We start from the raw sequence: 18,158 nt of genomic DNA on the forward strand, positions 1-18,158 counted from the left end.
TTATTCGGTTGAGAAGCTTTTATCATCCAGTCTGCTGTCAAAAAATGTGAAAGTTAGAATTTATAAAACAGTTATATTACCGGTTGTTCTTTATGGTTGTAAAACTAGGACTCTCACTTTGAGAGAGGAACATAGGTTAAGGGTGTTTGAGAATAAGGTGCTTAGGAAAATATTTGGGGCTAAGAGGGATGAAGTTACAGGAGAATGGAGAAAGTTACACAACACAGAACTGCACGCATTGTATTCTTCACCTGACATAATTAGGAACATTAAACCCAGATGTTTGAGATGAGCAGGGCATGTAGCACATATGGGCAAATCCAGAAATGCATATAGAGTGTTAGTTGGGAGGCCGGAGGGAAAGAGAGCTTTGGGAAGGCCGAGACGTAGATGGGAAGATAATATTAAAATGGATTTGAGGGAGGTGGGATATGATGATAGAGAATGGATTAATCTTGCTCAGGGTAGGGACCAATGGCGGGCTTATGTGAGGGCGGCAATGAACCTTCGGGTTCCTTAAAAGCCAGTAAGTAAGTATTACTTTTCTCTTCATAGTAGTCTGTAAAATAATTTCTGTTTACTTTAATTTTCTATTTGCATTAGTTGTATGCAATTTCTATTACAGTACGATTCTCTTTTAATAACTAGGCGTTCTATACTAAAATAATAATTCTCATACAAATATTTCATCAAATATCATAATAATTTACCTTCATTTTGCTATTTTCAACAATTCGAAAGTAATTTATAAATATTAGATTTTGTTTTGGCTAGAATCCCAATCCGTCCCACTGTGCAGTGGTGAGAAACTCATAGATACTCCAGCTTGTCGAAACACAGGTTGAAACATTTTCTTGCAGGATTGCTATAGGGTGATATCTTTTACAATATGATTACAGTACAGACCCATTAATTGTAATAAAATAAGAATGTTGATATCTGAGCAAGTTACGTATAAATACAGTACATGTATCTGAATTTTCTTAGGATGCCTCTGCCTATACACAAAACATTAAATTTTTGATACTGTACTGTACCACATTATTCTTATATCCTAATGTTAAATTGTCTTTTTCAGGTTGTAGATGTAATGTTTAATAGGCTTGAAGTACAATTGTTAACAAAAAAAAAAAAACTAAGTTTAACCATTTGTGATTAGACACATACCTTTTTCCTCAGTTTGCATCATGTCGTTCCGGAAGAACAATGACGCAACTGCAAAATTGGGGGGGGGGGGATATTAAAAACACCCCTATCTGACTAGTATGTACTATTTAAAAGTACGAGTAACCAAAAATTATAATATTTTGCTTTATTTCGATTGTCATTATTTTCTTTTTATTTATTGTTTGTTTATATATGTATTTATATCTAAATAAGATTCTGTTTTTTGCTTTTCCTCAAAAACATTCTATGTTGCACTTACGTCGTTGGACCTCTGATGTGTTAGTGCTGTGAATAATAAACTTTATGCATACTGTAAAGTATGCAAAGAAAACTGTGACCCTAAGCAATATGGGAAAGCAAGTTTTAGTAAGTTATTTCAGGCAAAGGGACCAACTCATATTAAAGTGATTGAAAGTATGAGAAAGGAATACTCTTTATCAATATTTTACCAAACAAGACCAAGTGGTTCTTCAACAAACATTTCAGTTTCAGCATTACAGCTGGATATTCACTCTGATAGTAAAGCTGGAAGTGATTCTGCAAGTTGTTACAAAGATTCAAATGTTACATCAGATAATGTTAAACAACAGGTAGAAGGTGTTAAAAGAAGTGAGAATCTTGTTATATCTTGAACAAATTTTAACAGCTTTATTTTAAAAGACATTGTAACCAAAGCTGAAAACATGTGGGCCTGAAGGTTGTTTCAAAGAAAATGTCTTTCAATTCGTGCCATAAAATAAACAACATTTTTCATCCATCTTGAATCTTGCGTACACTACTTTAACACTTAAATATAAATGATTGGTTGATTGGCAAACTTACTCGTGTTAAATTACATAAGCAACTGTGGCTTACAGCTGTTTTGGTGCTTCTTCACACCATCCTCAGAGCCTACTAGATCTCAGCATCATCTCGAACTTCGCTGCCTGTTGTGGGGGTGCGTTTGCGTGTTGAAAAGTGGAGTCAAGTAGTGTGTGGTTGCATATTTTATTGTTCATTGGTTAGTTCCTTACTTCCAGCACAATTTATTTGACCGTCTAGAATTTTGTGACTAGTTTGTTGTATGTTTTGATGAATCATTGAATAAAATTGCTCAAAGATGGCACATGGATATCATCATCAGATTCTGGGACAATTACAATCAGAAAGTCAGTAGGTGGTATCTGAACAGTGTGTTTTTTGATAAAATTGCTGCTCAGCATTTGCTGAAACAATGGTTCTAATGCTAATCATAAATCCTTAACACTACTTGAAGATCAGTTAAAATGTATCTACAGTGACGCAAAAAAAAAAAAAAATCTGCTGAATTTAGAAACAAGGGGGCTGCATGTTGTGCTTGCGTCACTTGTATAATCTGTTCAATGACACCCCAGCTCATCGAGCATTGTTCACTCATCTGATTGTGAAACCTTTCCTTTGAAGTTATATGATGTTCATTAGTTGAAAAATTCTAAATGTTATTAAAGAGCCCCACAGATCTTTGATCGTGTAGTAAAGTTTCTTAAGAAAGCAAATTTATTGTTAATTGATTAAAAATAAAAGAAAACCTGATTATGATCAAAGAAATTTCCTTTGTCAAACACTGTAAATGAGTGACAAAAAATGGAGTTTCTTAATGAGTGCTACTGTGTGGTTAACTGGTATGATTAAAAAAATCCAAAGAAAGACGTTCTTTAAAATACAAGGCTGTTATAGATCTCTCTTCTTAGTATCCATATGTCATCAAGCATTCACCTCAACTTGGACAGAAAAGATTTTGTTCCCTTTCAGAGGAACTTCATAGTGTCAACCTTATAAACAATGTTTGTGCAGACCGTGCTAAGAAGGAGTTATCTTTTGCAGAATTAAGAAGAATCAGCTTCAAGATATATTCCGCATTTGTGAACAGTCTAATGAAACAGGTCTTAACTTAGTCTTTTCTGATCGGGAATGGCAACTTTAGCCATTTTTGAGAAATAATAAAGATTTCTCTTGCTCTTTTCCATGGCAATGCAACTGCTGAAGGGGGTTTTTCAGTCAACAAATTATTATTGATTGAAACTTGCATTGAAAAACAGTAATTTCGCAGTGGCAAATGCATAACGAAATTCAAGATTTAGGTGGAATAGAAAAAAATAAACATTAACAAGGAGATGTTGGATTATGTGTAAAGTTCACGAAACGTTACGAACACTATTTGGAAAAGAAGAAAAAGGAGAAAAGTGAAGAGATGAAGAAGCACACATATAAGAGAAAGTTGGATTTTGAAGTGGGATAGGAAAACAAAGGAGAATCGTAATGAGAGAGAGTGAAGAAAAGAAGGAATTAATAGAACTGAAAAAGAGAAAAGACTCATTTTTATAAAAAAATAACTGAACTGTGGTGGCTTACATGTATGTTATTAATTTTTATTGTATTGTTAATACTGTATATCAATTTTTAATCATTATATAATATTTTTATATATCTTTTTCAACATTAACTCTAACTATAGATATTAACAGGTAGTAGCATATCTGCTGTGTAATATTATTGTGTTAGCTTGTTTTGACATGTATTTTGCTTATGATTATAGATTTTGAAATAAAAAAAAAAATTTTGTAAATTCACAATACAAGAAAGGATACAGTTGTTTCTAGTTAATACATTTTTTTTCTGGGGAAATTGCATAGTTAGAGAAGCAAATAGTTGGCCAATGTAAAATTTTTAATAAGTTTTTTCTTGGGATTATTGAAAGTTTACTTTCTCGATTTTCCTTCAAAGGTGGAGTAAGGTCAACTGAAGGAGGGGAGGAGGAGGAGGAGGAGGAGGAGAGGGGTCGAAAACATGTAATAATACTGCACAGTTTAGATATAATTTTTGATCAGTAAAGTTTATGAAAACTGTCAGGGAAAAAGTTAGGAAATGCTGTAAGAACCCTGATATGCCTTCTTTAACAAGACTTTTCAGTGTGCAAAGTTTGGAAAAGAATCCCAACATGACAGTTGAAGGTTCCCTTGTTAGGTGATGTGAGTTAACATGACACCCAAGCTGAACTCGTGATCTAAGGTTGCGCTCAGGCATAGTTCAAATGGCTCAGGTTGATTATCTGATTGGATTTTTTCCCCGAGATTTTCTCTAAATTGTAAGGCGAATATTAGGTAGTCTCATGACGAAACAGTTTCATCTTGCTATCACCAGTTTAATCAGTGTTAGATAACTTTGCAGTTGATTCAGCATAGTTAGTTAGAACCAGTAAAATCATGATACTAGTCTAAACCTCACTGTGGTACTATGTGATTTAATTATAATAATAATTATTACTATGCCTTCCATGAGATCAGAAGAAGGAATGATAAGATCAGCATGTTTTCATCCAGATGGGAAGTAAAACTAGAGGCAGTATGTAGAAGAATTGGGGAACTTTCATCAGCCCATTAAGTTCATGCTTTTCAGACAGTTGTTTTGATGGATCATTTTTTTAGTCAGTTGAGACTGTGGCTGAATCTAAAGAAAGTCTTCTGGCGGACAAAGCAAAAAATAAAACAAAAATATATGGAATTTAGAAAGTGCTTAAAGGTCGCAGTTTTTGAGGGAAGTAAAAAGGAGACATCGCTATAAATGGTTTAGATTTTAGATGTAGACTTTGAAACCTAGATTGTGCATTCACCACAGACTCTGCTTGGATCTTAAATTCTGTGTATTACCTTTCGTGACAAATTATACAAACTTCGACCTATTGGAACTTGATTACATTCTCCATTGTTTATATTAATTTTCTGTCATCAAGGCTTCAGAGAGGGTCTTAATAATTTATTTTGTGTTACTCTACTAGAGCGCTACAACAGTCCATACAAGACAGAGGGTGAGCAGCTACATAATAAACGAGATGGTGATGAGCATTCAGAGAGACTGGAAGACTGTGATAATGTTTTCTACAAGTGTGTGACGGAAGTCAACCATCTCTGTGTGAAGGAGCAGGCATATGATATCATTACAAATATTCTGCAACAGGACAAGTGAACAATTTTGTATGACATTGTGAAAGTGGTTTTTCAACTCTCATAATTATTTATTGACTTTAATAAGATGTTTGTTAATTGCTGCTCAAAAATGTAAATATAAAGTACTGACATCATATAAACAATGAAGTGGAGTGTATAATGAATGTTGATAGAAATAATGTGATAACTGTGATATATTTGCAAAACCGTATATTATTTATGCATTAGTAGGGATGAGTTTCGTCTGTCGTATATTTTACATGAAAGTTCATAAAACATTTATTTACCAAATATACATATACTGGCACTAGCTGAACCAAAAGTCAATGCATTAAATTTAAGGGATGATGGAAGAGCCAAAACAAACATTTTTTGTCAAACAACTTAGGGTTGGCATCGTCCCCTTAGCCTGCTAGATGGCATTACAGTTGGGAGTGCTGCATCACATAAGACATGTCGTCCTGCTGGATAGAGGTGTTGCCTGCTCACCCTTGCACAGTTAGAGGATAGGGGAGGTGCTGAAATTGAGTATTATTTAACTGTAAACAGAGCTCACAGCAATAAACCATTATCTGTCAGACTTTCTGAAAGATACCAGGGATAGCACATACCTCATTATTTACAGGAGTGGCATACACTGACATACCCATGAAGTCCAGGCTGGTGAGGTCACGAGATTTTGGTGGCCAAGCAAGAGGTTAATCATGGCCAATGTACCTGTCTGAAAAGACATTGTCCAGTAACTGACGAACATTATGTGTAAAATGTGCTGATTGGCCGTCATGCTACAACCAAATGCGTTGCCTTACTGCCAAGGGAACCTCCTCTAGTAAGGAGGGACAGTTTCCGGGAGAAGATATAGGTAGGTGTCGTCATTGAGGAGGGCTGGTAAGAAGGTGGGACCAACCAACACTTTTGTGACAATGCCAGCCCAGACATTTACAGAGCAGCATTGCTGGTAGCTCTGCAGCAGCATTGCTGCTAGCTGTGCAGCACCATTTCCTGCATGCTCTCCCTGGCCCACACAGGGTTGTTATGGCTATTAAGATTACTTCCCTTTTAAAAGTTGCTTCATCAGAAAATAAAACACTTGACAATCCAGGGTGGTTGTAGCACTGTTGCAAGAATCAATGAACGAATGCAACTTAGGATCCAGAGCTTACACATGCTGATGGTGGAGGGGATAGAGACAATCATCATGGACAATCTGCCACACAAATGACTGGCTGCTGTCAGTGTGATGTCCAACTGCATTGATGCTGATGGATGGAGTTTCACGAACTAGCCCAAGAACTCTCTCTTCAAATTGTGCAGTGTGCATATTCTGTGAATGCTCCATCAAATGTGCTGATTTCCCGCAGATGACGATCATTTGCAATGAAGGTCCTGGGATTTGGCAACTTCTTCCCAGGAAAGTGCTCAGCATACAACCTTCTTGCAGTATGACTGTTACCATAAGCAAGACCTTACAGAAAATGGATGTCTGCAAGCTCAGCATTTGTGTAATCCATTCTGCACACATGACAGTACAATACATCGAGTTTCATATTCGATGTACTTACATAATAAACAAAACTATCCTTTACCTGAGGCTGTTTTCGTCATCTTGAATTGCTTCCATTTGTGCGTAGTGCTCTAGTGGTGTGCTCTGCCTGTTGTCTGTTGACATACTGCATTGTACTAGCCGAACAAACAGCACTTCCAATGCTAACATCGTCTAATGAGCTAACGGCACAACACTGACTCTAAGTTGTCTGACAGAAAATGTTTGTTTTGGTTCCTTCTGCCACCCCTAAAATTTAATGCATGGACTTTTGGGTACACCAAAATATATATAAACTGCTGCTTCAGATTATGTGTTATTCCATTCATTTCAAAATGTAAATGCAATCATGTTTCACTGAAATTAAGAGTATTTATTATGATACCTCAGTGATTTATGCCCAGAATATTTATTTAATAGACAAAATTCAACATATTGTTGTTTCTTATACTTTTCTTTTCTTCTTTAATTCCTTAGACTTTCATTCTAATTGTCGTTCTAAGTCCAAAATTATGTATTTAAAAGACTACTTTTCAGTAGAAACAACAGAATGATTATTTTATTTCCTACTATTAACTATTACAGTATAATTATTGTGACCAACATGGAAAATAACACAAAAATACCACTTACTTGGTATTAAAAGTATCATTGTGTCCTGTTACGAGGTATTGTCTTGAATACCCATTAATTCCTAATCAACTATTGCAATTTGGGTACTGCAAATAATTAACAAAATAATTACATCAGTTGTCAATTACAAAATCAGTATAATTATTGTCTGTAACATGGAAAATAAAAAAAAAATACCTCTTATGTGGTATTAGAAATACCATTGTATACTGATATAAGGTATTGTGTTTTGAATACCTATTAATTTCCTAATAAATTATTGCAATTTCATTTTTGCAAATAATTAACAAAATTATTGTATTAACTGTCAGTTACAAAATGAGTTCGCTATTGTGTGAAACATGGGAAATAAAAAGTTAAACTAGGTAGTATTGTATGCTCATACATAGTGTTTCTTTTCCAGAATTTTTGTACAAATGGCAAAAGCATTATTTTTGGGAAGATTATTGTAAAACTCGTGGCAGTCTGAAGGGATAACTTTTTTTAATTCTTGGAGGTGCTGTCATTTTTTAGATGTTACTGGAATTCTTTGAGGGGGAGTTTCGTACTTGTGGACAAACTTCTTGCGTCTTGGCAGTTGCTTGAATTCGTCATCAAAACTTGTTTTGAAAGGAATATCTCCTGAAGGTTGGTACGTTAATGCTCTTAATTCACATACAGTTGGATCACCTGGTTTGCATCTGGATCTTTGGAATCATAGTATTATAACTGTTTACAACTACAGTAGCGTGCAAATTAATCCGAACATGACATATTTTTACATTTTCTGTCATTGTTGGCCTCACAGCTGCTCATACCGCTTTAATTGACATCTGTAGTACGTGTAATTCCATTGCTGAAGGTCTGTCGTTACTATTTTTTTTATAATATGTGACATTTTGCCTGTCGTTTTGTACTTATAAGCATTTCAGTTGTGTTGAAGACTTAATACTGCAATCCTGTGTACATTCTGTCGTCTTCACAAATGGATACAACTCCATGAAAACAGTCTAAAATTATAACATTAGCAGAGCATTCTTCTATGACACGAAGGCAAACTGCTGCAGAATGTCACATCGGTTTGGCTACTGTTAATTCGATCATAAAACGATACAGGGAGACTGGATCCATCACACCCCAGAAAAAAGGAAACTGTGGCCGGAAAAGGAAGACTTCACCTGCAGATGATCGTTTAATTGTCAGAAAAAGTAAATTAAAACCTAGACTAACTGCTGTCGACTTAAGCTGCGAGTTAATGGCTACCACTGGGGCGAATATTCACGTCACAACAGTGCGGCGTAGGCTTTTGGAAGCTGGACAAAGGGCTCGTAAGCGTATTAAGAAGCAACTGCTAACCCCTGTTATGTGCAAAAAATGCTTAATGTGGGCAAAATTACATCAACACTGGACAGTGAATGACTGGAAGAATGTACTTTTTTCCGATGAGTCTCATTTCGAGGTCCACGGCCACCGTGTTTCTTATATACGGAAAGGATCCGAAAAAGTAACAGCAGCTCATCTCCAACAAGCACCCAAATACCCCCCTAAAGTAATGTTTTGGGGTTGTTTTACACATGAAGGGCCTGGAGTATTAATACCTATCAAGGGAATGATGAATTCTGACAAATATATTCACTTATTGGAAACCAGAATCGTACCCCAGCTGCAAAAATCATTTCCGGATGGCAGAAGTGTGTTCCAACAAGACCTGGCACCATGCCATACGTCTCGAAAAACTACAGAATTCTTCAACAAGAAGAATATTCAGGTACTCCCCTGACCAGGCAACTCACCCGACATCAACCCCATTGAGAACTTGCAAAAGAAGAATGCAAAAAATGGATTGTTCTACAAAGGAGAAGATGATTTCTGCCCTCATTGGTGTATGGTTTCGCGATGAAGAAATGAAGAATATTTGTGGGAAATTAGTGGAATCCATGCCAAATCGTCTCAGATCTGTTATTAGGAACAAGAGAGGCCACATAGATTACTGAGGTATGTCTTAGGTCCTTTTTTTTATCCCGTTTGAGTGTTTTTGCATAAGTAATTACGTTTGGATTAATTTGCACGCTACTGTATAGTCTTTAAAAAAGTCATGAGTAAGATGATTAAGTCCACACCTGTGGAGTAACGGTTAGCAAGTCTGGCCGTGAAACCAGGTGGCCCAGGTTCGATTCCCGGTCGGGGCAAGTTATCTGGTTGAGGTTTTTTTCTGGGGTTTTCCCTCAACCCAATATGAGCAAATGCTGGGTAACTTTCGATGTTGGATCCCGGACTCATTTCACCAGCATTATCACCTTCATCTCATTCAGATGCTAAATAACCTAAGCTGTTGATAAAGCGTCGTAAAATAACCTACTAAAATAAAAAGATAACATCAAACAGAAAGGACAGCACCCTTGCCTCTTTTGTTACTGTTGCATATTGACTTGGAAGATACAGATCTCGACTTTTTAGTTTTCTCTCTGTGGTAGAATGGACAGAATTATACTCCATTTGTATCTTTCCACATACCAGATATTTTTTAGTTATTTGCACATCATGTTGCACTGAAAAGTGAAGGAGAGCATTTGATATTATGGTGTTACGATTCTGGTAGTTGCAACCATCACTGTATATCACTACAGGACGTTTTTCTTCCAAGCAATGGTCTTTAAGGTAATCTACCAAACAGGATGCAAAAGATGAAGTCACTAGATCTCCCTCCATCTTATTCCACCAATAGTTGGTTGCCTGATGAGTTTCACATTATAAACTGTAAAATTATGACAACAAAGCTTGGTTTAGTATACAGCACCAGACTTTAACATTGAACAGTTTTTCACAGTCTGCAAATTATAGTTAACATGTTAATTTTCTTGTGATGGTTTTATCCTTATCTTTATTTTTCTCTAGTGTTGCTCATCATCACTTAAGTTTTCATTCTTATATTCATAAAATGTCACATTGGTCTTTTCGTGATTGGTGTATTGAAAGATTTCTACAAATATTTTGTCAAAATAACAGATAGACATATGGTAGGTGTTACTCTTGATTCAGTGTATTTCTATATATTTGTGGAACTGTTGCTTCTTGGAGGTGAATAGTGGTTCTAAGTACAATTTACTAAAGACTATCTACAGTAACTTTGGGAATATTTTCCAAAAATCGATGTAGGTAACGATCTCTTTCTTTCCACATTTTCTTTAAATCTGCTCTTTTTGTTTTACTTGTTCTTCCAGTTTTCGGAGCTGATGTTCTTTCCCATTTAAATAAGGAAGAACTGGTTCGGATGGTGGATGAGAACTACATTGCTTTGACCCAATTCAAACACATCCACTCTTTAATACCAAAAGTCTTCAGAAATGTTGCTTTACACACAGTTCTCTTGATATTATTGGCTTTGAGAGAATATACATTACATCGAGATTTTCTTGACAGTTTGTTTCCTGTTATTTTTATTGTAGATTTCTTTGTGTTTTGCACATCCACCAGAGAGGCAATAAGAAGTTCCTTTTGCTTCCAGTCACAATCATCATTCCAAAATGCATTAAAATATATTGCTTCTCTTTTATCTTCTGGTATTTTATTACAAAATTTGCCAACCTTGTCACATTTCTTGGAGTTACATGTCGGTCCTCATTTTCTAGCTTCGCACCTTGGCATTAGGAATATTTACCATCCTTTCTTGTATAATCTTGATACACTTTTCCTGTCATCCTTAGATCCTTAGTTTTATTCTTCTCCGATTCCACTGAGTTAGCTTTTTTTGGATCCTTTTCTTTTACCAGGAGTGCTGATTGCTACATCTGTAATTTCTGAATCATCATTTGTAATATCTGGGCTCAAACCATCAATTCTTATTGTATGTTAAATTAATTTCCATAGGTTTTATTCTTGCCCTTGCTAATTATAATAAAAGATTCTGTCACGTAATATTCATCTACAATATCATTCATATCTTGTACAGATTTTTGGTCTTGACAGATGGCACAGCAACATTACGAAAACTTGTTTCTTTTTCTTCAAACACATATTGAGTATCTAAATTGAACAGTAAAGAAAGTGTAGCGCCATTGTCCTCTTGCTGCTCACCTACAAGGAAATTCAGTATTTTACATAAAATTATATTCATCTGCCCACTATGTAGTTAGTCACAAAATTCATAGTAACGTACCTTCTTGTGCTTCTTCTTATAGCTTCTTTCCTAACTTAACCAGTTATTTCGACCTATAAATTCACATTTGACATAATAATTGCATTGTAAAATGTAATACCAATGGAAAACACAAATTAAAAATGTGACATAGAATAAAATATGCATGATGCTTATAGGCCTAAAATATTGCCAACTGAAAAGACTACAGTTCTCTGTGCTTAAAACAAAATGCTTTCAAAGCACAAACAAGCTGAGAGAAGGTTGGGAAAATAATATAATGATTAAACCAATTTTTAAAGGGATGGTTCTTACAAGTATCACCAGACAAAAGGAGTAAAATATTTCATTCCCATAACAATAAATAAAATTGTTAATAATACAAGAAAAAATATAATTATGAAAGAAACCTGCTAGATGGTGTAATTAATATTAATTGTAGCATACATATCATTCAGTTACGTGGTATTTGAATTACTGGGTAGTATTTTCGTGGCTAAATTTAAATATAGTATTACTCCTCTTTTACACTTTTCAGGGCACCTAAAGAAATTAGTGTAAATTGTGAGAAATGATTTTCAGATGCACAAAAAATTGCAGAAGAATAATGAATTATAGTATATATAATAATATCTGTATGCTCTGAACTCTATTTTACACTATTCTAAATTTAATTTTACTATTTCTATTCTTTCTCCTGTTGCTGTCAGGAACATATGAATATTGGTATACTATTGTATTTACACTACACTACTAAACATTACACTAGACCTATCGTAAAATTAACAGAAATCACTACACTACCATTATTAGACATCATTAAACATTACACTAGACCTATTGTAAACTTAACAGAAGTCAAACTTTACTACTGTTTGTTGAAATAGTCCAAAATTGAATTTTGCTTAGATCTTTTATTTCTGATGTCCTCTATTTGCTTTTCAAGTTCATAGAGTTTGTAAAAAAATGTTTTCATTTCCATCTACGAAGTACTCTATAACTGCACTGGCTTCTACACCTGTAGGCACATCAATACACTCCTCCTCCTCCTCCTCTTCTTCTTCTTCTTCTTCTTCTTCTTCTTCTTCTTCTTCTTCTTCTTCTTCTTCTTCGTCAATGTCCTCATCACTGTTGCCTGCTGCTGCTTGCTCAGCAACAAAATCTACAATTGATTTCTCCTCAGCAGTGACAACAGGTTCATCAACTCTGTCATAAACTCCTGTAAACTGCAGTTTGTCTGCAGTTTGTCCCACACAGCAGGAAGCAAGCTTTCTTCTTCCACCTCTTCTGATAGCTGTCCATTTTCACTGTTCTTGAAAAAGCCTGCTTACAGGAAGCAGTTCACAGTTGTTGACTGCTTTACATCCTTCCAGGCCTCAGCTATAAAGTGCAGAGCATGGAGAATTTATACCTTGAAGGATATAGGATCTTTACCACTGCCCATTAGGACTGCGACGTTTTATTAAGTGATCTCAGCTATGACCTATCCCAAAAATTACAGTGTATCCATAATTTCTGTGTTCGTTTATATGTAATATCCATTTCTATGATCATATCTCACTGTCTTGCACTGAATTGTCTTGGCTCTGGCTGGCTGACAGACACAATTTGCATTGCCTCTCATCTCTATCAGATTTTGCGTACATCAACCCCAGAATATCTTGCATCACTATTTCATAATCTGTCTACACATCATAATCTATACACTTGGTTACAACACGATACTCTGTTGTCAGTCCCTCTCCACAGAGCTTCCGTGTATTCTCCGTCTTTTACAAGACACTATCTGTTCTTGGAATTCATTACCTACAGATGTTAGGGGCTGCCTGACCTTAAACAGTTTCAGGTCCAAAGTGAAACATCTTATGTTAGAATGCACAGTGTTCCAAGGCATATATTATAATTCAAAATTGTAACTAGATTATAAAGTAATCATGCAATTTAATTTGTCATCTAGTTTAAGTAAGTATTTAAGTTCGATAATCCTCTGGCTTATGCATATTTTTCTATTTCTATTTTGTATTGGTTACCTATAACTTTTTGTATTAACATATCATGTATTTCATTTTTATTCACTGGTTGAGTGGAAGAATAAATAAAGCATTATTATTATTATTATTATTATTATTATTAGGCACAACACCCGCTACACCAAACTCTTCCTATGTAAGGATTTGAAGTAATGAATGACTCCCAAATCCAGTGGTTATAGCTTGCTTGTGCAGTTAGTTGGCAGTAATTCTAACTGCACATTTCTGAGATGCAAATCTATGAGGTGTGCAGGACAGCGGTCATTAAAGAGAAGGATCTTTCGCTTCTGCGCCCCCATTTTTGCATCCAGTGTGGCTAGCTGCTGGCAGAACAAATCAGAAGCGATCCAAGCTTTGTTATTGGCATCATAAGTACTGGGTAGGGACCTCACATTCTTAAAACATCAAGGTTTTTTTGATTTCCCAATCACAAACAGCCGAAGTTTTTCGAAGCCATCATCATTGGCTCCCTACAACACAGTTAGTCTGACTTTGCTGTGTTTGCTCCCATGGCATTCGTCCCCTTTGAATGTCAGAGTTTTACTGGGCAAGACACTAAAAAAACAGCCCCATTGCATCTATATTGAAGATGTCTCTGTGTTGATACTTTCTAAGAAGGTCTTGGAGCTTCCCAATAGTCCATTCTTCAGCAATTCCCTCAGAAACAGCATTTCATTCTCCACATACAGACCTGTATACATGGTATATCATCTCCTGAATCTGTCGATCCATCCATTGGATGCTGTGAAATTGTTGATCCCTAGCATGGCAGCCATTTTAAAGGCTTTCTCTCTCAGTATCACACCATTAAATGGGATGCCCGAAGCCCTTGCTGTCTCGAATCAACTGTTTACAATGTCCTCTAACTCATCATATTTTGAGTAGCTGGCATATTTCCTCTTCTTTGAATTTGGACCACATTCAGATGCACTTGCAGTTATAGTTGCCCTATTTACTACAGTAATGTTTAAAGTGGGTACAGAGATTTGCAACTCACATGCCAGTGCAACACATATGCCATGAAATGAGTCCACTTTTTCTAAACTTCTAATTTTTTCTTCGATCGAAAAATATTTCCTTTCCTTCTCCTTCGTAATTAACAAATAACAGAAACGACAAAACTAAATCAATTTAAACGTAACAAATAACTAAAAAAAATAACTTTTCGTAACAATTTTAATAAAAGACTTACCACCAAAGAAAACTGCTATCATGCTTGCACCAAACTTCACACTGCTTTACACAATGAGAATTAATAATAATAATAATAATAATAATAATAATAATAATAATAATAATAATAATAATAATAATTCTTTATTTATACTGGCAGAGTTAAGGCCATAGTGTCTTCTCTTACACTCTACCAGGTCACAGAGTATGCAAGCAGTTAAAATTTAACAAAAAGTTAAAGAACAGAATACTAACATATTACAAAAAAAAATAAAATAAATAATAATAATAGCATAATAAAATTGACACTAAACAACATGAAAATAATACAATAATAGAAAAAAGAAAGTAAAATACATTGGAATATAGTAAAAGCAACTCTTTTAGTACAAATGGTTAATATGGAAAATGTAAGGTAGAATATAACAAAATGGAATGTAATAAAATAATAATAAAAAAGAAAAGAAATACCGGTACGAATATTAAGTAAAATTCACAATAAAAAGGCTATGATAATAAATTCATCGGCTGATAAAGAGAACAAAAAGAGAAAAGGAAGGAAAGAAATATATAGCCTATATTTTTACAAAACTATCACAGAGAAAAGGGCTTATAACTGAAAGGAATCTGAATTGAAACTAGACGATGTCCGACAGTCTCTGACATGTTGTGGTAGAGAGTTCCAGAGATGAGCTGCAGAGACCATGAAAGATGAAGAGTAGAAGGATGTTCTGTGTTTAGGAATGGAGAGTGTGATATGGTGTTGTGAGCGAGTATCTATTTCGTGATATGAGGACAAATGTTGAAAATGAGAAGCTAAGTAGCTAGGGTTAGAGGTTTGAAGAATATTGAAGAGTAAAGTGAGAGAGTGAACAGTTCTTCGCTCTTTGAGACGGGCCCAGAACAGCATATTTAGTGAAGGTGTGATACGGTCAGATCTATGGACATTGCAAATACACGCGCAAAAAGGGCATTACCAGAGAATTCTACTCAAACCTAGACAAAGACGAAGATGTTCAAGGTCAGTCCATGGTCATTTGACTACTTCTTATCATCACGCCATGATAATGTAACTTCATTGTAACGCCAAGGTACTTTGATTTCATTTCCACACCATACAAACATGGTGTAAATAGTGGGAAACACGTCTTTTTTTTTAAATATACTCGTAAAAGCGAGGCGTTTAATACATTGTGAATAAAGAGAAATTGAAGTGCTTTGAAAGGTGGGAAAACGTTAAATCGGGGGACATAAAAGCGAGATAATAGCTATTGTACATAGGGTATTGTTGGAAATAACTGAAGTTCACATACATGTTATTGTAATTCAGTTTATTGGCATTTCAGATATGAGGTACCAGTATTAGAATAGTGTTCTTAATGTTGTAACAATTTTTTCTCTTACATGATATTAGCACCACTTGACAGAGCTTGAAAACTGTGCCAGGAACATATATATTACACTTTGTGTAAAAATTCAGATATGTGGTATTGGAATGAGAACGACTATGTGCTTAAATATTTTTATCAGATTGCATATTAGATAGCGTAAAATCAATAACAACAGTAAAATTTCCTTTGTAAATATATTTTAAAATACAGAGTGAATCAAAAGTCTGGAACCACATAAATATCTTTCATACGCTTGATTTTCGATTACTATTGGTGTTACCAGTACGGTATTTGGAAGACCAAATGCTCTACCAGTGACACATTCGATTCTAGTCCTCAGCTATCTAAAAGTAAGTTTGAAATTTTAAATGGAAAGTGAGTCATGTAGATACTCAAAATCATGTTAAATTTTCTGAGAAAAACAATGGTGCAATCCGTTTTGAGATATCTCTAATAGTTTTCAAGTTATTTAAAGATAACTATAATAATGACACAAACATTAGTTACTGCATCTACAAATATTTTGTAACATGGTATATGAAGAGAAAATTGAGAATGTGGATAGAACATTTTGTAGCATTTCCAGGGTGACTTTAGCACAGGCTTCAATGATATGGTTCTTTAAATGTTCCACATTCTCAATTTTCTCTTCATCCTACCAAGCTCTTTATGTAACCCCAAAAGAAAAAATCAAGGAGTGTTAAATCTGGAGACCTAGCCGGCCATTCTACTGGTCCACGTCGACCAATCCAATGTCCAGGGAACTGTTCGTCCAGTCTGCTGCAACATTTCTGTGGCTTAACCTACCAGGATGAAGAAAGATACCAATTCTTTCCTCTTTCGATAATGTTATCGCGAAAATCAATAAATTTGTTACAGGAAAGCTTCAAATAATCACAACAATGCATTGAAACTGTCACAGGTTAATCAAACAGTAAAGCAGGAAAAGTTAATTACCAGAATTGCATAAAAACGCCGTTTTCAAAGCCTCCTTAGTACCGTACCATGTTACAAAATACCTGTAGATGCAGTAACTCCATTTAAAATTTCAAAGTTGCATTAAAAATGGCGTCTTTTGAGATAGCTGAGGGCTAGTATCGAATGTGTCGCTGGTAGAGCATTTGGTCTTACAAATACTGGTAACACCTATAGTAATCGAAAATCAAGCATATGGAAGATGCTTATATGGTTCTAGACTTTTGATTTATCCTGTATATCGAAAATGAAATACAAGAGGACAATATTGCTTTTTCTCAAAATAATAAGCTTTACCATTTTATGAAATGTATCCTGGAGAACTAGAAGTTAATTTTCTTAATTTTGCATTCCCCAGCTCAAGTTACAGCATAAGATTATCAGCTGTACAGACTTATATCGAAAAGTTAGCATCACATAATGGGAAAAAAAAAAGTCTAAGGGTAAGTCCCACATGTGTAAAGTGCTTAGTAGCATATACTGGATTAATCTATTAGAATAAGTACAGTGCATACATTTCATCTTCCTCCACTCTCTTACGGGATCTGTGTCACAGCAATGCCTAGTTATGCATGTGCCATTCAGGGACATGCATAGCCGCTGATGGACTGTTGTCTTGTTGTGCAGTATTGAATTGAATTTCATTACAATAAGTGCGTTGTGTGCAGTGTTGACTTTGATTTCTTTGTTTGTGTTTGTTGCTTGAGTCATGATTCAGAGATTTAATACAGAACAAAGAATCTTCATTTGTTGTAACATTTTAAAATACGAATCACCTGCTCAGTGTCAGAGAGAATTTCAAGAAAGTTTTTCCTGAGGTTGATTTATTGATAGGTCTAGAGTTCATTCAATAGAGAATAAATTCAAAACAATGGGATCAATGTTTGACAAAGAAAGAAAATAAAAACGCCATGTTTCAACTAAGAAAAAGTTGGATTATATCGATGCTCATTTAGAATGTAATCACTGCAAAAATCTCTCACAAAGTTAGCACAACAAGCTGGGGTCAGCCATACATCACATAATGCGATAAAATTACTAAAATTTCATCTATATAAAATTACAGAAGTGCACAACTTACAGCCCGGAAACCTACATAGGAGAATCAATTTTTGCAACTGGTTTATTCAGTCTGTAGCCTACATTACGGCCATTTAGACCCACAATTTG

General features: G+C 35.1%; 1 protein-coding gene across 6 annotated transcripts in view; it reads left to right on the top strand.

Moving 5' to 3' along the window:
• Positions 1 to 13,534, top strand: part of aft (cap methyltransferase 2) — a 500,824-nt gene extending 487,290 nt beyond the window's left edge. For 5 of the 6 annotated variants that reach the window (XM_069826496.1, XM_069826502.1, XM_069826499.1 and 2 more), the window contains one exon: positions 4,961 to 13,534. In XM_069826496.1, coding sequence (XP_069682597.1) covers positions 4,961 to 5,148 — 188 coding nt within the window. In that variant the 3' untranslated portion in view covers positions 5,149 to 13,534. The remainder of the gene's footprint in view (positions 1 to 4,960) is intronic. The other variant, XR_011332243.1, reaches the window with a different exon arrangement.
• The last annotated feature ends 4,624 nt before the right edge of the window (positions 13,535 to 18,158 follow it).

This window comes from Periplaneta americana, chromosome 5, assembly GCF_040183065.1.
Source record: "Periplaneta americana isolate PAMFEO1 chromosome 5, P.americana_PAMFEO1_priV1, whole genome shotgun sequence".
In the NCBI taxonomy this organism is placed as follows: domain Eukaryota; kingdom Metazoa; phylum Arthropoda; class Insecta; order Blattodea; family Blattidae; genus Periplaneta; species Periplaneta americana.